The 25,841-nt window shown below is 28.2% G+C and overlaps 1 protein-coding gene across 2 annotated transcripts in view; it reads right to left on the bottom strand.

The window, feature by feature from the left end:
• Positions 1 to 25,841, bottom strand: part of LOC111688186 (A disintegrin and metalloproteinase with thrombospondin motifs 6) — a 48,965-nt gene that overhangs the window by 21,255 nt on the left and 1,869 nt on the right. For both annotated transcript variants that reach the window (XM_046946527.1, XM_046946526.1), the window contains 3 exons: positions 15,628 to 15,976; positions 5,771 to 5,996; positions 5,523 to 5,685 (listed from right to left, as the gene is read on the bottom strand). In XM_046946527.1, coding sequence (XP_046802483.1) covers positions 5,523 to 5,685; positions 5,771 to 5,996; positions 15,628 to 15,709 — 471 coding nt within the window. In that variant the 5' untranslated portion in view covers positions 15,710 to 15,976. The remainder of the gene's footprint in view (positions 1 to 5,522; positions 5,686 to 5,770; positions 5,997 to 15,627; positions 15,977 to 25,841) is intronic.

The following is a 25,841-nucleotide window of genomic DNA, read 5'->3' as shown; positions in this document are numbered from 1 at the left end:
TCCAAATCTTCAATAATTCTGTTAGACATGCTTTTTAAATAAGCTATTTAAAATAAGCTATATTGGTCCATAAATAACGGAGATATGATCACTAGTGAGTTGTTATTGGCTAGAAACATAAAATTAAGTATATAGAGCCTGGCATAAGTTAGAAACTATAAAAGGGAACTTTTTGGTACTTTTTCGTTTTTCAAAAGGTACTTTTTGATTTATCTATAATAATGAACTTAGAAACATGTAATTAATCCGGATTACACGAAAACACACCAAAGGGGATTTTTTGGTACATTTTCGTTTTACAAAAGATGCTTTTTGAATTTTCCAAAATATTGAACATAGAAACATGAAATTAAGTATTTAAAGTCTGAATTAGGTGAGAATCCATAAAAGGGAACTTTTTAGTACTTGTTCGATTTTCAAAAGGTACTTTTTGAATTTTCTATAAAAATGAACCCAGAAACATGAAATTAAGTATGTAGAGCCCTGATTAGACAAGAACAAATCAATGGGAATTTTTTGGTACTTTTTCGTTCTGCAAAAGGTAATTTTTGAATTTTCTATAATATTGAACATAGAAACATGAAATTGAGTATGTAGAGTCTCAATTAGGTGAGAACCCATAAAAGGGAACATTTTAGTACTTTTTCGTTTTTCAAAAGGTACTTTTTGAATTTTTTATAATATTGAACATAGAAACATGAAATTGAGTATGTAGAGTCTCAATTAGGTGAGAACCCATAAAAGGGAACATTTTGGTACTTTTTCGTTTTTCAAAAGGTACTTTTTGAATTTTCCATAATATTGAACCTAGAAACATGAAATTAAGTATGTTGTGTCGGAATTAGGTGAGAACACATAAAAAGATAACTTTTTGATACTTTTTCATTTTTCAAAAGGTACACACCATGGTGAAGGGTATTTAAGACTCGGCATAGCCGAATATAGAACTCTTACTTGTTTCTACTTTTCCTCTGTAAATGATGATTAAATAATAAAAATTTTGTATTAAAAACATAAAATCCTGTTTAGTTAAAACATTTATTCTAAAGAATTGTAAAAAATCATTCTATGTACAACGCAGTAAACCCCCTTTAAAAAATTCCCATTAAATAAAAAATCTCAATATAAAGTTTTCTTAAAAATCATTTTAATTCTATGTAATTTTATAAAATGAGAATAAAAAACACACTACAACCAATAAAAACTAATACAATACATAGAATCGTGCGCAAACGTGAGTTGTTGTTGTTGCTGAAGCCCTGCCAATAACAATCAAATATTTAAGATCATGACATAAACAAGTGACGACCGACAACTCTATGACACTTTACAAAAAGTCAACAAAATGACAAAAAAAAAAAAACAAATACAATAATAAAACTAATAAATGCAAAAATAAATAAAATTACTAAATACTTTAAATAATGTTGTTGTTGCTGTTGCTCTCTACAACATCGTGCTTTAATTTGTTTTATTATTATTGTTGTTGTTATTATTATTGTTGTAATAAGTAATAAATATTAATAATAGAAAATAATAAAAAATAAAGAAAAAACGTTTAAGTGGTGTCATAAAATGTGTTTATGACTTTAATGACAAATAATTGTTGCTTCCGTTAATGTGAGAACTCTATGAAACACTCACTATTGGAGGCTTAAATAAGCGTTTGCTGTTTTGTTACTTTGCTCAACAAGTTACGTGTTAGACGTGTGCGCGGACACATTAGACACGACACGACTGGACTTTATAAGAAGTTTATTATTATTTTGATTTCTTTTTTGTTGTTGTTGCTGCTGTTGTGAATGGCTTAGAAGACAATGTTAGAAATTTTTATTATTATTTTTTTTCACTAACAATAAACATTAACGAGTTAAGAAGTGTTTTTTGAAAGGCAATGAAAAACAGTGGGAGGAATTAGAGTTTAATTTTGTGAAAACAAAATTAAATTTCTCTTCTAGATATTTATTTTTAAAAGCTACTAAAACGTCCAATGCTTTAATTTGATTTAAAACACAAATTTTGAAAAATTTTGTAAATTTCCTTTACTTATGAAAAATTTCTCTTTAAGAGAAATTTTACTTTAAAAGAATTTAATTTTTTTTTCATATTCTTTACAAATTTTGTTTAATAATGAAAAATTTTATATAAAAATAAAAATTTCCCTTTTTGAAAAAAAATTCCCTTTTAGGGATATTTTGTTAAAAGGCAATTTATGCCCATTTTTTCTTTATTCATCAATAACTTTTACTTTCCGAAGAAAATTTAGTGCTTAAATTAAAATTTCCCTTATAAAAAATTTCCCTTATAAGAGAAATTTTAGTTTTAAGGCCAAATTCCTCAATTTTAATACTTTTTTTTTGCTTTAATTTGATTTTAAAACACAAATTGTAAAAATTTTTGTAAATTTTATTACCTATGACAAATTCCCCTTTGAGGGAAATTTAACTTCAAAGGAATTTTTATTAGTTTTTTTCATATTTTTTACTAATTTTCTTTAAAAATGGAAAATTTTACATAAAAATATAAATTTCCCTTTTTGAAAAAAAATCCCAAAATATCCCTATTTTGTTTAAAACGTTTTTTTTACATTTTTTCTTTATTTATCAATAACATTTACTTTCTGAAAAAATTTTAGTGTTTATTTTAGAATTTCCCTTCTTATAAAAAATTTCCCTCATAAGGGAAATTTTAATATTATTTTGTTTTAATTTAATTTAAAAACACAAGTTATGAAAAATATTTTAAATTTTCTTTACTTATGAAAAATTTCCCTTTAAGATAAATTTTACTTCAAAAGAATTTTTATCAGTTTTTTCATATTCTTTACGAACTTTCTTTAATAATGAAAAATTTTACATAAAAATATAAATTTCCCTTTTTGAAAAAATTTCCTCTTTTAGGGATATTTTGTTAAAAGGCATTTTTGCACATTTTTTTATTTATCAATAACTTTTACTTTCTGAAGAAATTTTAGTGCATATTTTTAAATGTCCCTTCTTAAAAAAAATTCCCTTATAAGGTAAATTGTAGTTTTAAGGCCAATTTCCACAATTTTAATACTTTTTTTGCTTTAATTTGATTTTAAAACACAAATTTTGTAAATTTCCTTTACTTATGACAAATTAAAGGAATTTTTATCAGTAACAACGAACACAATCTGCAACATGAAATACACGATCCCTTTCGGAACCAGCCAAATTGTAACTATTTTGCAAATAAATTGGAAATAAACAACATTTCCTGAGACTAAGTGAACGAGTCTGCCGATTTTAAAATTTTTATTAAATCGATGCTATCTCATACAAATGGATCAAGTGGAATTGTATGTATGCTCTCTAATGATTCTTGAAAAGTTCTTATTGACTGGAAACCACAATAACAGACAGCGAATTCGCACAAAGATTACAGAAAGGAGTAAAAAACAAACGATTAACCTAATGACTACCTTAAGCTTTGAACAACGAACAAGATCTGCAACATGGAATACACAATCTATCCTGGATGACACCTTCTCATGCAGTGCATTGTGCTGGAACTAGGAATATAAGTTGTAAGAGGGAGGGTATAGGGGGTAGGGTTTGTGCACATTTGATTTAAACCTTTTCACATCGAAAGTGATGGGGAATACTTCTGCAGAAAGTTTGCGGTCTACTGGCCAATCGACCACAAATGTGTGTAGAGTTGTAATTTTGCTCTCTAAGGATTCCCGAAAAGTTCTTATTGATGGCACAAGAGCAAGAATTATGACATGAGTTCATGCAGCAATGTAAACTTTAGATCCAACAATGAAATTCTTGATAATATTGCAATACTGTAGGTAACTTCAATACAAACTGTGATCAATTAACAAAGAGATTACCATGGGAAGAAAATGTATATCTCGAACGCTCTTGTTAGGTAAGGTTAGGTTCATAGGAGTATATATGTATATTACATCAAATCCGAAGAATTACACCTAGGACACTATCGGGCCTGCTCAGTTTCTTCGACCTAATTCTTAAGAATTTCCCCATCAATGTTAGTGAGAAATATAATTTCCAGAAAAAACATTACCTTCAAGATACTTTGATCTAATTTCGACAAACATTGGCAAAGAAAGTGCTTCAGAGTTTCACTATCCTCTGAGTGTGCACACCAGAGATACAAGCCGATGCAAAATGATCGGCGGCGGCCTCGCAGCCGTTTTAGGTCGACGGCGGCTTATTATAGAAAATATCGGCGGCGGCTAAATTGTCGGCTCAATTTAAACTTTTCTTCAGAAATTGAACTGCTAAGCGTTTATAATATTGAAAAATCTCTGTATAATAGTATGTTATATAGAAACCTGTCTCTATGTAAGTTTTTTCTAGAGAACATTTATAATAGTTTTCACAATTTTAATATTACCACAATATTATGTGGCAACGCTTTTCAATTTGCAATAATAATTTAAAATAGTGGCAACTCCGTTCAAATTGGTGTATTTATTTTCCGAAATACATGTGTGGTTCCAATCTTTATCAGCGGCTACGCTTAAGCATTTAAGCCGAAAGAAGACGGCGGCGCAGCTTGAAAAATATTACCGTTTCGGTTTGTATCTCATGTGCACACACTCGGAATACGTACTAACCTCAGACTTGCTCATTTTTGAGAAGATTTCTCGACTTGACACTGTCCTCTTCATTCGTCTCAATCTGCACGTCCAATTTTGTATAGATGTGTTCCTCAGACTCAAAAAAGATTTCTCGTCTTGCTGTCATCATGGTCAGCCCATATGATCTTTGTGATTCTACCCAACGTTTCATTATTCCAAGTTACCTTATGGTATTTTCTCACCCATAGTTTGAATACAGCTTTAGAACACTCTTTTTACATTCTTCACAAAGAGGAACACAAAATCAAAACCAAATAGACAAAAACTGGCGTTTGCAACAAGAGAGAAACCAACCGCAACATCAATCACCATTTGATTACTGCTGCAGTTATGTTAAACTTTGTTGCTGATCATTAATTGTTGTTAATCATTAATCGATTATGATCACTGAACTATAACCTTTCGAATGGTGTAGTTTTTTTACGGAGGAAGAAGAAGCACTAATCGCCGATTTCGATTTGTTTAAAAAGAAAATGCAATTTTTTATAATTTTTTCTCTTTAATTAACCCACTGTGCCAATAAGTAAATGCTAAAAGTGGCGCCACATTAAGTCATTGTTTTCTAGCCACACCATAAACATAGAATCGAACAACAACTCAACTAAAAGCCAACAGATTTTTAACACTCACGCTTCTTAACACTTTGACTTGAATATAGACTTCCCCCAAGCAGACCTTAACAGACAAGACAGCACAACACAACAAAAGCTAGACAGGCATGCAAAATCGAAACAAAACACACACAATCTTACACAAAACTATTGTATGGGATATCACAACACAATAATAACTTCTAAAGAACAATTACATGATGGTTGTTTACAACTTAACACCATCCAAACATATTTTTTTATCATTCCAAAACAAAAAAGTAAATGTTCATACTTACCAAACCACGACACGTTGATATCGCTACCCTTGAATCTTGCTCTTGTCCTCTGACTTTGCCATGATAATGACAATTTGTATTTTTCTGTGGTCGTTTGCGTGTGCGTAAATCTCGTTTGTGTCGTTCCACCACTAAATGGGGCGTCATGAAATATGAATTGGGTCTAGAAAGGAAATTAAGAAAAAAAAAAATGGATGAAAATTACTTAAATGATTTACCTTCTGATGACAATTTCTTTAATTTATTACTCTAATTCCAAATGTAAAGTTTCATTTTGTATTTGCAACTGGTAATGAACTTCTGGTTCTGTGGAGGCAGTAGCTTGATCATCTTCTCTAAAACTTCGACGCCTTCGTTGATGCCGATAATGTTCGCCATGATGATGCGTTAGATTATGCGTTAGAAACTCACCAGTTGCTGTTACTTTTTTAGGTATAACCAGTTCACCAGATATCAGTTCGTCCGAATGCAGGCCTGCGAAAACAAAATTTTATTTAGCCATACATTTTTTTTATTAAAATTTTTAAATCTAATTATTTATAAACATATAATTATCCACTTTGTGACTTGATTTTATCAACAAAAATAATCTTTGAAATTATTTAAATAAATCATTCTTTCTTAATTTTTTTTAACATACAACATTTTATCTTTTGGTTTCTACATTAATAATCTTTTTAAATTGTTATTTTTGCTTAAAACCTGTATTTTCGTATTAAATTTGTTTTAATAATTATTATTTTTTTAGAAAAAAAAATTGTTCATCCCATAAATCACACTATATTGCAAATTGAATTGTATGTTTCTTTTTTCCTCGCTGAACGGCAATTTGATGTCGCATAAAAGTAGTATTTAAATTTAATTAAAAATAATTACACGGCTCAATGTGATTATGGCCAATTATTATGTAATGTAAAAGATACTGACAAAATGTATACCATTATACGAGGGTTGTTTAACGAAAATGAATATAAATTACATGTGTATATAATTTTTATACCCTTCACCTTCGTGAGAAGGGTATATATAAGTTTGTCATTCCGTTTGTAATTTCTATAATATAATTTTCCGACCCTATAAAGTATATATATATTCTGGATCCTTACAGATAGCGGAGTCGATTTAGCCATGTCCGTCTGTCTGTCTGTCTGTGTGTATGTTGAAATCAGTTTTCAGAAGACCCCAGATATCTGCGAGATCCGAATTTTCAATAATTCTATTGGAAATACGGTCGAATAGAACGCTATTTAAAATCAGTCCAATCGGTCCATAAATAACGAAGATATGAGTAAAAATCCGAGACCACCTCTGAAAATTTCATCAAAAATTTAGATTTTTCGTGCATGCTTATGCAGAAATAATAAAACAACAAAAACAAAATGGAGCATCAAGCGGTAAATTGTTTTGTTATTGTAATTGCTTGTTAATAAACACAAAGCAAAGAAAGAACATCACGTAACGTTACGTTGTCATTGGCTAGAAATATGAAATTAAGTATGTAGAGCCTGGATTAAGTGAGAACCTATAAAAGGGGACTTTCTGGTACTTTTTCGTTCTTCAAAAGGTATTTTTTGCAATTTCTATAATATTGAACCTAGAAACATGAAATTAAGTATGCATGGCCCGGATTAAGTGAGGACCCAAACAAGGGGAGTTTTTGGTACTTTTTCGTTTTTCAAAAGGTACTTTTTGCAATTTCTACGATATTAAACCTAGAAACATGTAATTAAGTATGTATGGCCAATATTAAGTGAGGACCCATGAAAGGGTACTTTTTGGTACTTTTTCATTCTTCAAAAGGTACTTTTTGAAATTTCTATAATATTGAACCTAGAAACATGTTATTAAGTTCGTATATCCCGGATTAAGTGAGAACCAGTAAAAGGGGACTTCTTGGTACTTTTTCGTTCTTCAAAAGGTACTTTTTACAATTTCTACAATATTGAACCTAGGAACATGTAATTAAGTTTGTATGGCCCGGATTAACTGAGTACCCATAGATGGGGACTTTTTGGTACTTTTTCGTTCTTCAAAAGGTGCAAAAGGCTTTAAACACATCATGGTGAAGGGTATATAAGATTCGGCACAGCCGAATATAGAACTCTTACTTGTTTCATTTCTAGTTCAGTTCTAGTTTAGTTCTAGTTCAGTTCTAGTTCAGTTCTAGTTCAGTTCTAGTTCAGTTCTAGTTCAGTTCTAGTTCAGTTCTAGTTCAGTTCTAGTTCAGTTCTAGTCAGTTCTAGTTCAGTTCTAGTTCAGTTCTAGTTCAGTTCTAGTTCAGTTCTAGTTCAGTTCTAGTTCAGTTCTAGTTCAGTTCTAGTTCAGTTCTAGTTCAGTTCTAGTTCAGTTCTAGTTCAGTTCTAGTTCAGTTCTAGTTCAGTTCTAGTTCAGTTCTAGTTCAGTTCTAGTTCAGTTCTAGTTCAGTTCTAGTTCAGTTCTAGTTCAGTTCTAGTTCAGTTCTAGTTCAGTTCTAGTTCAGTTCTAGTTCAGTTCTAGTTCAGTTCTAGTTCAGTTCTAGTTCAGTTCTAGTTCAGTTCTAGTTCAGTTCTAGTTCAGTTCTTTCAGTTCTAGTTCAGTTCTAGTTCAGTTCTAGTTCAGTTCTAGTTCAGTTCTAGTTCAGTTCTAGTTCAGTTCTAGTTCAGTTCTAGTTCAGTTCTAGTTCAGTTCTAGTTCAGTTCTAGTTCAGTCTAGTTCAGTCTAGTTCAGTTCTAGTTCAGTTCTAGTTCAGTTCTAGTTCAGTTCTAGTTCAGTTCTAGTTCAGTTCTAGTTCAGTTCTAGTTCAGTTCTAGTTCAGTTCTAGTTCAGTTCTAGTTCAGTTCTAGTTCAGTTCTAGTTCAGTTCTAGTTCAGTTCTAGTTCAGTTCTAGTTCAGTTCTAGTTCAGTTCTAGTTCAGTTCTAGTTCAGTTCTAGTTCAGTTCTAGTTCAGTTCTAGTTCAGTTCTAGTTCAGTTCTAGTTCAGTTCTAGTTCAGTTCTAGTTCAGTTATAGTTCAGTTGAATCATTATTGAAAGATATATAAAAGCTTTTTTTATTTTTTTCAAAACTCATACGACCCTCGTAAATCCTAAAAAAAGTACACATATAAACATAAATATGTATGTGTATGTATACACTACCAAAAGCCATAAATTCGCAAAAATTGCCATTTCAGAAAAAAAAAAATAAAAAATGAATGAAATAAATGACAAAAACAAAAAAATTCATTCATAAAAACAGAGTCATTCAATAAACAACACAAATCAAACGTTGGCGTTAAACTCTATACATATGCGTATCGTTCATAAACGAATAACAGTATGAATAAAATCTAAAAAAAATATAAATTTAAAAAACAAAATAAAAAAATTTTAAAGCATGTATTTTTTAATAATAAACACAGATACAATACACAGACACACATACGAAAAACTTGCAAACAATTTAAACTTATAAGATGCCATAAATCTTTAAATAAAATTTTATAAATTTTTATTTAAAAAAGAAACACACATTTAGTTGCCACCCATGTTTAACATCAACATTTAAATTAAAATCAATTTAAAGTGAACAGAAATTGAACAACAACAAAAAGAAAAACAACAAAAAGTGTAACATAATCGGCGACAGAATTGCAATAAACATGAATTTAATTTAATTAACATTTACAAGAGACATGAGAAAGGGGAGAGAATAAAATTGTTAGACAAATCTTTTAAAACCGTTTTAAATTAATTGATTTTTATAAGTGTGAACAGGGTCACACTCTTAGTGTGTGAGTAGTGATTTGATTTGATACGTTTTAAATTGATTTTCTAGGAAATTTATTGAAATTAATTGAACTATTTAAAAAAAACATATTCATGAGAAAAAATTAATTTCTTAATTAAATCCGCCTTGCAGATCTTTTTACAAAGAAGTGATTAGTTTACATATTGGGCAGTTTGTTTATAAAGTACAAATTTCGATATGTTTTCTCTTTATGTCCTTGATCGCACACTTTCCTTTAACATGGAAATATAATTGGTGGGAATTACTTACTACAATTGCTTACAAGTAATTAGAAAACTAAGTCAATGTAATGTGAACGTTACGTATTAGTCATTGAAAAGTATGTTATTAGGTAAGTGGTTATAATTGCAAGCCATTACCAAGTTTTTGCTGGGTATGTACATAATTAACATTTTCGACTATTTAATCGGTCTTCAATAAAACTTTAATGCAAAATGGGTCTTTCTTTCGACTTTTGTGGACTTGTGGATCTAGTGATACTCTAGTGCTGAGGAATATCTAGAACTAATATCAAAAAGCTTTCTACTCCGTTGATAGATAAAGGCGATTATTCCAAATTCATAGTTAGCTGATAGTTATCTTACCTATTTCGTTTACTAAAACCTTTATCATAAGTGGATCCCTTAAACTGATCACAATTTATAAGCAATTGTTATTAACTGTTTTCTGAATTTGTTGCAAATAAAGTTTTCTAATTCAATTATATATTTACAATAGTTGATCCTACATGTACCACCTTTCGAAGCTTTCACGAGAAATTTTTCAGTGTATAGACGATCGTGCAACCAGAAACTTACTTTACTTGGAGTGATTTGACATGTCCCACAGGACAGAGTTTCGTACTTGGTTTATTCCTGATTATTAGAAAGGTCCCTTTGGAATGCACGGAATAAGTTCGGTGCTATCGGTCGAAACATTAGATATCCCTTGGATTAGTGAATGTGGGAATATGCATGGATTTGTTGTCCCTCTGAATTGCAAATAAGTGAGTAATTTAGGAACATTATTAATATGTAAATATAAATTTCTACGAACAATACATTAAAATCCTCACGATCTGGTAGAATTTTATGCCGATATTTCTACCAATATACTTATTACATCAAGTAAGTGATCCGTACTACTTGATAAATATTGCAGTGATGTGACTTGTCACATAACTAAACAATGACGATCGTAATAGAATCATGTATATTTCAATATTAAAATTGGTAGTTCTACTGACAACATTAGATATATCACATTTATTTGAATGATCGCACAAGCTAAAATTATATTTTAAAATATTACAAACAATATCAAAATGACTCAGGAAGCAATCTTAATTGTTTCATGATCATATAAGTTACGTAACGCTCTTCCTCCGACCAAAATTCTAGATGATCGTGCAACTTGAACAATTGCGATCTAATTTAATCCAAAAAATTGAAAGCAATCTTAAAATGTGAGGAATAACATGCAAAACCTTAAGACTCACACAATCATAAATAATTTATTTAAAGCTTAACTATCTTTCTTCTCTTTTCTAATAGTTATACGGATCGATATAAGTATCGTACATAGAACTAAATACATTTCCATCAGAATCTGATAATGGTGCAGAATGTCAAAGTGTTTTACATGAACACCTGCGTCCTGATTTTCTTAGTCCACAGTGTGAACATTTTTGACGACTCCTCCACCGCTCCTTTGTGTATATTATGCTCCGATGCCATGTACAAGCACTTTGTTTAGGTACTCGGGCTATTTAATATCTGGCCATTGTTGTCCCGTTGCTTAAATTCTGAGAATCAAAAACATCACTTCCATTTACAAACACACAAATGGAATGGGCTCTGTTGTGTCGGCAACAGCACTTAAAATCGAAATTGGTAGACCGAAAGACGATTACAATAAATAATTTGACTTAAATCTGATATGGATAGATTAAACCCTACACATATACCAACATGGTTATGGTATCAAGGCAATGACACTATTCTAATCAAGTATACTTCTCATTCATTTGACGAACTTAATGAGAAAATCATCCGGCACACTTACTTTCAACGCAAAGTCCCTCATTCGCATTCTTGACTGATAGCACCAAACATATTTAGAATTGTGCATCCTAAAATGACCTCCCCAATAACCTTGCCTAGACAGACTCCGAAGCTCCGCCTTCTGGGCTACCTGTTTCCGTGGTACCAGATTATCTTATCAAACACTATTAAGAAAGGTCGAGGTTACATTTAAGCATCACCAGTTTATAGTTCCGTCAGACTAGTGGTACTGGTAGCACCATCAGGATAGCAATAACTATAAGGGTCTTTCATCAAAGTAACATCACCTCGAGGAACGTACGAAAAACTTCGCGAAGGCATAACCGATTCTATATTCAACCTTCTTAAGGTTTTTTACAATGTCTTTTCTATTACCTTACAAAGGGTCATATTACGAAACACATAAAAACTACAGTTAAGACAACATTAAGATGTTTATAGTCTTGTTATGTCACTTGTAATTCTTTTCTTTTAGATTTATTTCACGCTTATAAAGAAACAACTTTAGTTTCCACTTAAACAATGAATTTTTTTTTATACCCTACACCTCTATAAAGTGGGTAGTGTAATTAGGCGTTTGTTCTAATGTTGGTAACACTCGAAAATATTGGTCCTACAACCGAATATACCAATCAGCTCTCGGAATCACTTTCTGAATCGATTTATATATGTTCGTTTGTTCATACAGACTAACGGTCGTCTGAATGTCTTTCTGTTTGCAATTTTCCAGATAATTTGATTAAATTTGTCACATGCTCTTAGTTTGATCCAAAGACGAACGCTATTGCAAATGATTGAAATCGGATCATTGTTCTGCCTAGCCCCCCATACAACCGTTACCCCTGAATATGGCTTATAAGTATGTCAATAGAAATCGGCAAAATTTTCTTTCATGAAAGTTTAAATGACCCTGGCGATTTTTTTAACGCAGCCCGATGCGTTTGACCCTTGTTGTGAAATTTCTTGATGAAATTTTGTAAACATTGAACAGCTTTTCCATACATAATCAACTATTGTGAATGAAATTGTGTTCACCATAGTAATTTTCCCTACGAGGGAATTACAAATTTCAAGGGAAACAATTGTTCACTTCTATTGGCGATAAAGGTGGACATTATTGAAAAAAATAATCTAAGTTTCAAATATAATCACTGATGTAAGGTATCATATGGTCGCCCATTACCGACTATACATTCATACTTGTTTTTATTTGATTGATTGCAGTGGCTAAACTTGGACATGTCAGTCAGTATTATTACGGCTAAATAAATTCAAAAGATCAAATTACGAAATTTACAACATTGTTGTAGTTTAACTAAAACAAAAAGAATAAAAAATAAGAAAAACATTAAGAAAAAACTTGAAAAACAATTAAATAAAAACAAATATAAATCTTTATTATGAGTCCTAATATGAGTTAATATGGCATCATTAAGAGTTAATTTCTATAAAATTTCTATAGAAAAAATAACTAAAATTGGTCAACATTTTTAATTTACTTACACCCCCACATTAAGTGTTTCAGAGAGAACTGTGATTTATTTGGTCAGTGATTATTTTATTGTTTTTGTTTTAATATTTTTTTAAATGATTCGATGTCACTTCTATTTGAAATACATTTTTTTTAATTTATTTCTATTGACAAGGTCGTCAATTAATTGTTAAATAGTTTTTAGATCCGTTTCAGCTTCAATAGAGAGTGTTTTAATTAAGGGTGTTAATTAGAATCATAATTTTACAATAAACTGACCAATATTGTAAAATTATGTTAAATGTCAAGGATTTACAACTGTTATTGGTTAATAATTTATTAAGTTTTTAGATAGAGAAGTCAAAGAGTATATATGGAGAGGAAACTCTGTTGTCAAACTTAAGTCTGTTTTCAGAATGTAACCTGCAAAAATTTAGACTACTCCGCACATGTTTTTAAAGAGTACTTCTCAAAGGACAAGGACTGGTCCAAAACTAATCCAAATATACAAAAGTCATTCTCCGTTTAACATTGTAATGTCCTAGATAATGACAACGTAATTCATCAATTTATTGCATTTAAGGAATCCCAAAACTACTCCCTTGTTTAAATTATGGGATTACGTGATCCGCGACATGGTCTCATGTAATGCAGACTATGGATCATGTTATTTAAAAACAAAAAAAAACATGATCCATGTCTGTATAACATGGAACTACTTAGCGGACCATGTACTCCAATAATGTTTACATTGGAGTAGTTTGAAGATTACTTAAAAGGATCATTTAATAGATAATATAGATAGGAAACTCTGTTGTCTGTTTTGAAAAACCCAACACATCAGAATGTACCCTGCAAAAATTGAGACTACTCCGAACACTCGTGTAAAGACTACTCCTTAAAGGACAAGGATCGGTCCAAAACTTACCCAAATATATGAATAAAAAAACACATTCTTGATTTAACATTGTGATGTCTTAGATGAGGACAACGTAATTCATCAATGCATTTCATCAGAGTAATCCCAAAACTACTCTCTTGTTTAAATTATGAGATTACATGATCCGTAAGATGGTGCCATGTAATGCAGGCTATTGACCAAGTTGTCCTTGCCCGCATGATATGGGACTACTAAACGAACCACGTACTCCAATAATGATAACATTGGAGTAGTTTTTGGATTACTTAAATGGATCATATACTTGACGATATTTGTGCAGGGTAGTAGCAAAACAACTTATGGTAGTATTAGTGCATTCCCCATAGTTCAAATAACTCAACAAACAACCAAAATCGTAGGAGTGTTATATTCGACTATGCCGAATCTTCAATTCAATCAATTTCTGAAAGGGGCCTTATATGGTTGGTCAATTATGGGCCGATTCTCATAAAATTCGGTAGACAGATCAGAGCTTATAAGAAACTTACTTGTGTCAGCGCTATACTCGTATTTTGTCATATTCTGAGGAACACCTTATATGGGGGATAAGGTTAATTATGGACCGATCTCCTTTTTTGGGGGACCACTTGTATGGCAACTATATAAAAACCTGGACATATATTAGCCATTTTCAATACCAAACAAAACTTACCTATAGGTAATATTTGTATAAAATTACAAACTTCTAGCTCTTTCCTCTCCTTTCGACTCTATCGGCCTTTCAACAAAATAGGGGCTTTGGCTTCATAATTACGTTAAATGTTCTATTATGTCAACAAAAATCGTCAGAACTTAGTTTAATGTAACTTTAAATGACACTGCCGATTTTTGTAATGATCGGGACTCATTTAACACTAGCCCCCATAGAAACACCCCTTCAGGAAATCACTTGAATGTCAGAATTCATTTAAGGACTCTTCACATGATCACACTTTACGTACGTAAATTTCTAAACAAACAAGTAGAAAAGTTTAGTCGGGCATGGCCGACCATATAATACCCTACACCATGAGTATATTTTTAAAATTGTAACTTTTTATAAATTATTTATTTTTACTTTTTATAAAACTTTTATGTTGAATATTATTCCAAAATATTTAAGCAATTTATTGATAAAAAAAAACTAAATTTTCTAAATTAGGCTTTATATGGGTCAAATATGGGCCGATCCTTGGTAAATTTGGGAAAAGGATATATTTTTAAATAACAGTTAGTTTTGTTGAGTTTCATTGCGATACAAATGGTTACAAGTCAATTTTAGACGTTTAAGACATTTTTTTAAGGGGGATTTGTATGGGGGCTAGGGTCAAATAAGGGCCGATCCTTACGAAAATCTGCAGTGTCATTTATACTTATATAAAACTTATTTGTGCCAATTTTTAGAGAGATAGCAGAATATTTGATGTAATTATAACATAAAAAGTTCAAATCATGAGGTACGGTTGTATGGGGGCTAGGTGAAATAATGAACCGATTTCAACCATTTCCGACTCAAAAAACGATTCTGAATTGATCTGAGCCATACGACTGTCAAATTTTTCATACGTATTTTCTCTTTGTATGTGATGGTTTCATTACATATTGCGTTTAGATCATCCCATCCGTACTCTCCTACACTAAATTTTGACAGTTCATATTACTTGTGTAATCGTGTAAAGCCGGCTTTATAAACACTAATAACACGATTAAATACTAAATAAATAACTTTAAAGTAAACGTAAATTCCTCTACCAACATTGATAGGGATAAGCCCATATTTACCCCTTCTCCCCTCTTGTAGAAAATTCCTTTTTTTTCTACAGTAAGTAAAAGTAAACGCAAGCTCAACACCTCTTTTTACTAAACCCTTTTCAAGAGAAAAATGTTATAAAAATTAAACACTTACCATATAATTGTTCATCACCATAAACATGCCACATTGACAGTATTAGGCATAAAATAATATTTAATTGTAATTGAGGTTCCATTTTATTATTGATTAAGTTGTTTATTTTTTTATAATTTTACTTATTTTTTATTGTTGTTTGTTTTACTTTTATAATTATTGTTTAATTTAATTTGTTTTAGCATTAAAAGTGGAAATTTTATTTTTTTTGCTTAAAAATTCTTATTAATTATCCATTATCAATAAGTTTATTAATTTTATACATTATTTTTAACATTGCAATTTGATAAACATTGTTATGGAAACGTTTCCTTAAATGTATGAATAGAAATTTTTTAAATCTCTGGATCTGTAAAGAGAGAGAAAGAGAAAAGAAAGCAAATTTAATTAAAATCGTAAAAATATTTAAATATGTTTATAAAAGTTAAAAAATTTAAATTATAAAAAATTTTCATAAACTGAGTGATCAGATATAGGAATTGTTATCAAATAAAAGAGTAATTAAAATTTTTTCGTGCAAAAAATGACTTTATGATCAAAGATTTTAGTTTCTATAAATATTGGATTTATCTTATCGAAATATTTTATTTTTTTTATAAGTAGAGAATTGATCGCAAATTTTGTATAAAGAGAGTATTGATCGCAAATTTTCAGCAAATAGAATATTGATCGCAAATGTTCTCTAAATAAAAAAAAAATTGTGTTTAAAGAGAGAATTGATCGTAAATTTTCCATAAATAAGAAATTTATCGCGAATATATCTATAAATATAGTATTAAATAGAATTTCCTATAAATAGAAAATTGATCGCAAATAGATTGAGTAGAGAATAGAGATCTAAGTTTTTTTATAAATAGAGAGTTTATTGAATATTTTCCACATATAGAGAATTGATCGCACATTTTGTTTGAATAAAGAATTGATCGCAAATTTTGCATAAAGAGAGGATTGATTGTATATTTTCTATAAGTAGAGTATCGATCGCAAAATTTTCTTAAATAGGAAATTCTAATGAATAAAGAATTGATCGCAAATTTTCTATGGATAGAGTATTGATCACAATTTTTCGTATATTAAAAGATGATCGCAAATTGTCTATAACTAAAGAATTAATCGCAAATTCTGCGTGAAGAGAGAATTGATCGCAATATTTTTTTTTAGTAAACAGGGATCACAAATTTTTCATGAATAGGAAATTGTTTGCAAGTTTTCTATCAAAATTTCCGTAAATTGAAAATTGATCGACTGTTTTCTATAAATAAAGAATTGATCACAAATTCGGTATGAAGAGAGAATTGATCGCAAATCTTCCATAAATAGAAAACTTAGGGCATTTTTTCTATAAATAGAGAATTGATCTTAAATTTCCTATGAATAGAGAATTGATCGCAGCATAGATAGGAGAAGAATACAAATTTTCTTTAAATAGAAAATTAATTGCTAATTTTTTTATAAACAGAGATCGGAAATATTTTAAAAATAAAGAACTGATCGAAAATTTTCATTATAGTGTTGATCGCAAAATTTTGTATAGAGAGAAAATTGATTGCAAAATTGTTTAAAAATATAAAGATCGCACAAATTTTGTATAGAGAGAGAGAGAGAGAGAGAATTAATTACATATTATTTTAAAATTTATCACAAATTGGAAATCAAACGCGTTTATAAATTATTGACTGTTCAGATAATATACTAGAATCTCAAAAAGTTTACTCTTAATGTAATAATTTACAACTGTTAAAACTTAAAACTAAATTTCTTTCCCAGTATGAAATTAATCTTAGACTATTTTTAAACTGTTATTAACTTCATAAATGTATGAATGAAGTCTCTTGGTTAAGATATTTAAATGTTTTTTATACTATTATAAAATAGTATTAAAAACATATAAATATCATTACCAAGAGACTTCATTCCTAATGGAGACATTTAATTGTTCATATCAAAAGTATAGAGAAACAAAAAATAACAAGAAAATCAATCTAACATGACGTTGTGGTTTTTAATTGTGGTTACTATCATTTCATACCATTTACTACAATAGATGAAGATAAAACAGTAGTCAATAATACAAGAAAAAAATAACAACAAAATACCCTACAACATGAATTTAATCTAAATTGAAACAATTGTTTAGTTCACAATTGTTGTTGTATAGTTGTATGGTAGTGTGTTTTTAACATAACATTTTATTTTAAGAATTTTTATAACATACAACGATACAACATCGTTTGTGAATTGCACAAATGTATTTACCTAAATCCACAACATTTAATTGAAACGGTTGTACCGTAGTATGTGGTGATTTTATGATACAACATCGTTTGTGAATTCCACAAATGGATATACTTAAATTTTACAACACTAAATTGAAACGGTTGTATCGTTGTATTTAGTGTTTTTATGATTATTGTTTGTGTTTGTTTCAAAACATTTTCGTTTGTGAATAGCACTTAAATCTACAACATTAAATTAAAACGATTTGTATTTTTATTTATTTTTTTTTAAATAATTTGTATTCGTAGGTGATTTCTTAAATTCTCCTTATACCAGTTTCATAATTCCACTTTAAACTACAATACTCTCAAAGACTACTTGAATTTCTTCAATAACTTTAAGTGGCGCCACTAAAAACATACAAAACGGCGAAAAAAACACGAACATAATTTTTAAAAAAGTAGCAATCGATCTGTTTATTTTATACACATTTTCAGGTTTAATAATTGAAATCAGTTCAAATTTAAAAAAAAAAAACGTTTATAAATTATAAACAACAACACCACAGATACAATACAATTTGATTTAATCATTTAATTTGCAACAATTAAAACGAAATCAATTAATAATTGTATAATAAAAACTCAAAAGACAAACAAAGAGAGAATAAAAAAAAAGATCATTAACTAATCACAATAATTTTGAACAAATTATTATTATTAAATACAAAATTGAATGACTTGTCTGATTGGTTGATTGTTTATAGATTTTTTATGATTTTTGATTTTTTTTCGTACTAAAATTATTTAAAATATCATTAAGCAGACTGAATATAACATCTATTCCTAATTAACCAGAACATGTGACACATGTGAATTGATAAGATCTCTCGCCAGAAGAGATAGGGCGCTAAAGATCAAAGTTTCGTTTTTTTCTTACTTTTGTCTAGCGAAAAGAACAATCATTAGTATAAAAAAGAAATGAAAAAAAAACAATGAATTAAGAATTAAGAGCTAGAAAAAATGTTATGAATCAAAAGTTTAATATTAAAAGATGCCAGATTTTAAGGAAAGAATTGATCACCTGTTTTCTATAGAACTTGGTTGCAAATCTAACTATTAATAGAGAATTAATAGTGAATATTTTAGAAATAGTAAATTGATCTTTAATTTTGTATACAAAGATGATTGATCGTAATTTTTTTTTTATTGAGAATTGATCGCAAATTTCCTTTAACAAGAGAATTCATGGTTCATGTTCTATAAAAAGAGAATGTATCTTTCGTTTTGCAGAGAATTGATAGCGATTTTTTGTTGAAAATTTTCTATAAAAAACGAAATTGATCTCAAATTTTGTAAAAAGAGACAATTTATCACGAATGTTATATAAATAGAGAATTGATTGCAAACTCCTTTTTTAGCACAAATTAATTACAATTTTTAATAATAGAAGAGAATTCATCGCAAATGTCATATATAAAAAGGAACTAATCTTAAATTGTGCATAAAAAAAGAATTGATCGCAAATTTTGTTATCGAAAAAGAATTAATAGGAAATTTTCAATAAAAAAAGGAATTGATCTTTAATTTAGTATAACGAGAGAGAATTGATCGCGAATTCTATATAAATAAGAAAGTTATCGTAAATTTCATATAACAAGATAAATCATCGTTCAATTTCTATAAAAAGAGAATTGATCTTTCATTTTGTATAAAGAGTGAATTGATCGTGTTTTTTACTAAGATAATGGATTAAAAATTTTCTATAAAGAAAAAATTCATCACAAATTGGATGCAATTTATTTTTTTAAAGTAAATTAATCGAAAATTTTCTAAGATAAAGGAAATTTATGATAAATTTTATATAAAGAAAGAATTGATCACAAATATTATATAAATAGAGAATTGGTTGCAATTTATTTTTTTGAACGTAAATTAATCTCAAAATTTTCTATTAAGACAAAATTGATCGCAAATTTTCTAATAAAATGGAATTTATCTTAAACATATTACAAATTTTATATGAATTTAGAATAGATTGTGATTTTGTATTTAAAAAATTTCTTAAACATTTTCTATTAAAAAAAAATTGATACAAAATTTTATAGAAAAACGGAATTGATCTTAAACTTTATAAAAAGGAAATATTATATAAATAGATCAGATCTAGTACAGTTCTAGTTAAGTTCTAGTTCAGTTCTAGTTCAGTTCTTGTTCAGTTCTAGTTCAGTTCTAGTTCAGTTCTAGTTCAGTTCTAGTTCAGTTCTAGTTCAGTTCTAGTTCAGTTCTAGTTTAGTTCTAGTTCAGTTCAAGTTCAAGTTCAGTTCTAGTTCAGTTCTAGTTCAGTTCTAGTTCAGTTCTAGTTCAGTTCTAGTTCAGTTCTAGTTCAGTTCTAGTTCAGTTCTAGTTCAGTTCTAGTTCAGTTCTAGTTCAGTTCTAGTTAAGTTCTAGTTTAGTTCTAGTTCAGTTCTAGTTCAGTTCTAGTTCAGTTCTAGTCCAGCTCTAGTTCAGTTCTAGTTCAGTTCTAGTTCACTTCTAGTTCACTTCTTGTTTAGTTTTAGTTTTATAGAAAAACGGAATTGATCTTAAATTTTGTAAAAAGAATATATTCTATAAATAGAGAATAAGTTGCTATTGATCGCAAAATTTTCTATTAAATTTTCTAAAAAAGGAAATTGATCTTCAAAATGTTTATAAAGAGAGAATTAATCAAGAATTTTATATAAATCGCAATTCTATAAAAAGAGAATTGATCGGAAATTTTCTAAAAAAAAGGAAATTAATGTTAAATTTTGTAAAAAAAAAGATAGAATGGATTGCGAATTTTGCTTAAATAGTAAAATTTGTTTTTTGAACGAAAATTTATCGCAAAATTTGATCGAAAATTTTCTATATTTTTAAATTTTTAATAACTGATCAATGAAAGGATCGCATGTGAAAATTGATTGTAAGTTATTAATAAAGAAAATTATCTTAAATTTTCTATTAAAACATTGATTGATCAAATATTTTCTAAAAATAATGAATTAATAATAAATTTTATATAAAAATAAAATTGATTTAAAATTTTTGTAAAAAAATAATTGATCATAAAAAGGCATTGATCGGAAAATTATCGATTCCCGTTATTGTAAAAAAGGAATGTTTAGCAAGAGAAAATAGAATTCATCATAATTTTGTTTAAGAATTTAAAATATTATTTACAAAATAACAATTTTAATCGAAATTATTTTTACCTGACAGCTCAGAAAACTAAAAATTAACATTATAAATGAGAGAGATAAAAACGTAAAAAATAACAAAACATTAAACATTGTTAAAGACAGACAGACGATTGGACAGACATAAATACATATGTATGTATAATATTTTTGAATCATATTATTTATCGTATATATATCTTTTTTATAATAAACTTTGTTGTTGTGTTAAAAATACTAGGCGCCACCAAGCGTCATCTTTCCAGGTTTTGTGGCTCTTAATATTGTGTAAGAATGGCGCTTGTTTGTGTCGAACAACAAAATAATTTTTAAATAAATTTATTTAAAAAAATATCATATGCAAAAAATTTTATTAAAAACAACAACTATTTTATAACGAAAAAAAAACAACAACAACAACAAGAAAAGAAAACAAGTATTAAATATCTCAAAAGCAAACAAAAATTCTAAAGTTATTAAATAAATTTCATATAATTTGTATAATTTAGTTTTTATTAATGGAATTACCAGAATTATAAACATAAATTACAAGCTGTTGATTCTTTAGCTAATAACAACAACAATGGGATTTTTTTTTTTTAATTTTAGTTTTGATTTTTTAATAAATTCATTTGTGTGTTTTTTTAATTTATTTTTGTCTCTATTAGAAGTTGAATTTATTAAATGTTGTGATTTCCAACTAATTAACTTCTTAAAACGCATAAATTTTGTAGCGGGTTTTTTGTTCGTTATGATTTTAACGCTTAATCGTTGTTCCCTAATCGTTTTTTGTTTTGTTCTTTTTTTGTTTATAAATTTCCATAAAAGTTATTAAAATGTCAACACTTTAATTAAGTTTTGGAGGTTTGTGTTTCTGTTTTTTTCAAAAGAATTTGATTTAATTTTAATATCTTATGCTTAAGACAAGATTTTTTTAAATTGTTTTATTAAGAACATTTTTTTAAGAATTTGACATCAATTTTATCTTTTAAGGGAAAATTGGAGATCAATTCTCTATTCAAAGAAAATTTTATATCAATTCTCTCTTTATACAAAATTTTCGATAAATTTACTATTTCTATTTTAGTTTTAGTTCAGTTTTAGTTCAGTTCTAGTTCAGTTCTAGTTCAGTTCTAGTTAAGTTCGAGTTCAGTTCTAGTTCAGTTCTAGTTCAGTTCTAGTTCAGTTCTAGTTCAGTTCTAGTTCAGTTCTAGTTCAGTTCTAGTTCAGTTCTAGTTCAGTTCTAGTTCAGTTCTAGTTCAGTTCTAGTTCAGTTCTAGTTCAGTTCTAGTTCAGTTCTAGTTCAGTTCTAGTTCAGTTCTAGTTCAGTTCTAGTTCAGTTCTAGTTCAGTTCTAGTTCAGTTCTAGTTCAGTTCTAGTTCAGTTCTAGTTCAGTTCTAGTTCAGTTCTAGTTCATTTCCAGTTCAGTTTACATTTTTTTATAAAAAATTTCTCTATTTGTAGATCAATTTTCTATCTTAGGAAAGTTTAAAATCAATCCGCGATTAATTATCTATTTATTGATCATTTCTGATCAATTTTCTATTTATAGAAATTTTGCCTTCAATTCTCTGTTTATAGAAAATTTTGATCAATTCTCCTAATACGAAATTGGCTATCTTAAAGAATCTTTATAAAAAAATGTATGATCAGTGTTCTATTTATACAAAATTTGCACCAATTCTTTATCTCCATTGAATCGATAAATTCATTAGAAAATTATTATGTCTACAAGTTTTTTTTGGATTATATAATAAAGTTTTCTCAAAAATCTAAGATTTCTCTTTATTTTTTTTACAACGGAAGTGAAAATTCCATTAATATCAACCAACCTATTCTCTACATTCTTAAAATAAATTTACAAAACTCATAAAAAACGAAAAAAAAAATATTTATTTTTGTAGTAATCAGTATAAATTTAACACTTTATGAAGAAGAATGTAGAGAGAGTATGTGCACGCAAAAAAAACACCAAGTCTCAACGCCAACAGATCCATAAAAAATTATTGCTTTTTTTTGGTCTTAAATTTTTTTGTAAATAAATTTATCTACCCACATGCGCCAAAGCTGAACTGAGCGTATTTTTAACATAAAATGTTGTAAAAATACGAATATTTTACAAAAACAAAAAAAATATAATAAAAAAACACAAAAAACTAAAAAAAAATTAAAACAAATAAATAAACCAAAAACGCACAACCACTCACGCAAAATGTACAAAAAATGAATTAATGAATGAAATACAACTTTGTTGATGATTTTTAAGAAAATATTTTTTGTTTTTGTGGAATTCATTCATAAAATTGTTTTGCACCGTAGTATTTTTATGTGCAAAAAAAATCAATGAATGAAATTAAAGAAATATAATAAATAAAAATTTTAAAAAATAACAGATGAAAACACATGCTGCTGATACGAATGCATTTTCAAGGAGATTTTTGCCTAAAAGGAAGCTCCTTATTAGAAGGTCCCTCTTTAGTTCATATCAATATTAAAACCAAGTTTGCCTTTTTTTTGTCTTAATATTTTCTTCTATTTATAAACATTTAATACTCATAAATAAATATGCAAAAAAAACATTTTGCCCGTATTTATAATAGAGTTAATAAAATTAATTAACTTTTATATTTATTTCCAATTAATTTAACAATCCCATTAAGTTTTTTATATTTATAAATATTTTTTTCAACAGTTTTTGCTTTAATCTATGGCTGTAAAACCAAATTATTATTCGTTAATTAATTTTTATTGAAATAACGATTTAAGTTAGCTCATAAAAACAAATTAATACCAGATTATAACAATAGAAAAAAAAATAATAAAAATATTATGGATTTAAATGTCTAACAAAAGAATTAATAAAAAAAACACATGACCATTCAAATTTAAACACATAATTAGTTTTAGTGCAAAAAGCCAAAGAGATAATTAATTTTAAAATCATTTGTCTTTAATCTTTTGATCTTTTGTTCACAAAAAAGGCGACAAAATCTTTGAAAGCGTCTTATTCAATGGATTGAAAATAGTTAAAGATTAATATAAACGATGAAAGGGGTTGCCAAATGAGATGTTATTTGTATAAGATGGCTTCTTATTTGGTTCTTATCAGATCTGGTTCAATTTTAGTTAACTTTATTTCTAGTTCAGTTCTAGTTCAGTTCTAGTTCAGTTCTAGTTCAGTTCTAGTTCAGTTCTAGTTCGGTTCTAGTTCAGTTCTAGTTCAGTTCTAGTTCAGTTCTAGTTCAGTTCTAGTTCAGTTCTAGTTCAGTTCTAGTTCAGTTCTAGTTCAGTTCTAGCTCAGTTCTAGTTCAGTTCTAGTTCAGTTCAGTTCTAGTTCAGTTTTAGTTCAGTTCTAGTTCAGTTCTAGTTCAGCCCTAGTTCAATTACTGATCTAATTAATAGGAAACTTTAGATAACTTATACTAGTAGCTATAAAGTCCTAAAAATAAAGTTGTTTATATATTTTGCAAAATTCTGAAGATAATAATTTGGCGCTGATCTATGAAATTAAACTACTACGCAGAATAAGCCCATTTAAAAAAGAATAACATGAATTATTAATAAAAATCTACCTCTTATGAATTTTAAATATAAGTTCTAAACATTTCCTAAAAATAAACTCACTTATTAAATTCACACGAAGAGAAATTGAAAATTTCAAATACGTTTTGCAAACAAACAACAATTTACCATGCAAATAAGTGTGAATTTCTATTATGACTAATTCTAAGAATTGGTCATAGATGTTCACATAGAACGAATATAAAACGTTTAATTAAATACAAATTTATTATTCCAAACACAAAATGCGATCAAAAGTAGAGTGTTAAAATTGAATCAAAACAACTAATATAAATGACATTTAAATTATAATCACAATCACAAAAAAAAAATGAAATAGAAACATAAATCAATATGAATTTGATGATGATCGTGTCGTTAATAATTATAAAAAACAATCACGATTATTAATACAAAATAATCATCATGTGGAGAGGTGATGATTAAAATATCAAAACACTAAATGACGTTAATAAGCAAATAAACAAACAAATGGTTAATATTTAATAAAAAATATTAATGAGGTGGGCGTGTTAATATTGAATTAATTTTCAATAGATTCATTCATTGATTCATTAGATCATTGAACAGTCGAATAAACACTTTTGAAATCTAAATGGTCGAAATGAGATCAAATGAATGTCACTAGTTAACATTAGAATTCTGGGTTTAAGCTTGAGTTAATCTATATAATTTAAAATAATATGTAAATTCAAAATTTTAAACTTTTTAAACGACTTTAATTTTAGTGCGTCCGTTCTTCATGACTCTTGTTATAATCTTTATTATCATTGATTTGTAGTTTATTTAAGTGTTTGTGTCGTTTTTCCATAAATTGATATGTTAACGATACTGTTTGGTTGTTTTTCAATTAATATTTCTCACCTTAAGTGACAATAATTTGAAATAAGTTGTCATAGTTGTAGATAAACTAATTGGTACATAATTGAAAAGTCAATAATATTAAGGTATGGGTTTCAGTATGGCAGTTTAGCTACTTTTATAACAAAAATTGTAGAAATAAAAATCGGAATTGATAACAAAATCTGTAAAGTAATTTGATTTTGCAAAACATTAGAGCTGAACTGAACTAGAACTGAATTAGGACTGAACTAGAGCTGGACTAGAACTGAACTAGAACTGAACTAGAACTGAACTAGAACTGAACTAGAACTGAACTAGAACTGAACTAGAACTGAATCAGAACTGAACTAGAACTGAATCAGAACTGAACTAG

This window comes from Lucilia cuprina, chromosome 3 (genome assembly GCF_022045245.1).
Source record: "Lucilia cuprina isolate Lc7/37 chromosome 3, ASM2204524v1, whole genome shotgun sequence".
In the NCBI taxonomy this organism is placed as follows: domain Eukaryota; kingdom Metazoa; phylum Arthropoda; class Insecta; order Diptera; family Calliphoridae; genus Lucilia; species Lucilia cuprina.
The sequence above is the reverse complement of the archived record's forward strand: the minus strand, read 5'-3'. Positions and strand labels throughout refer to the sequence as shown.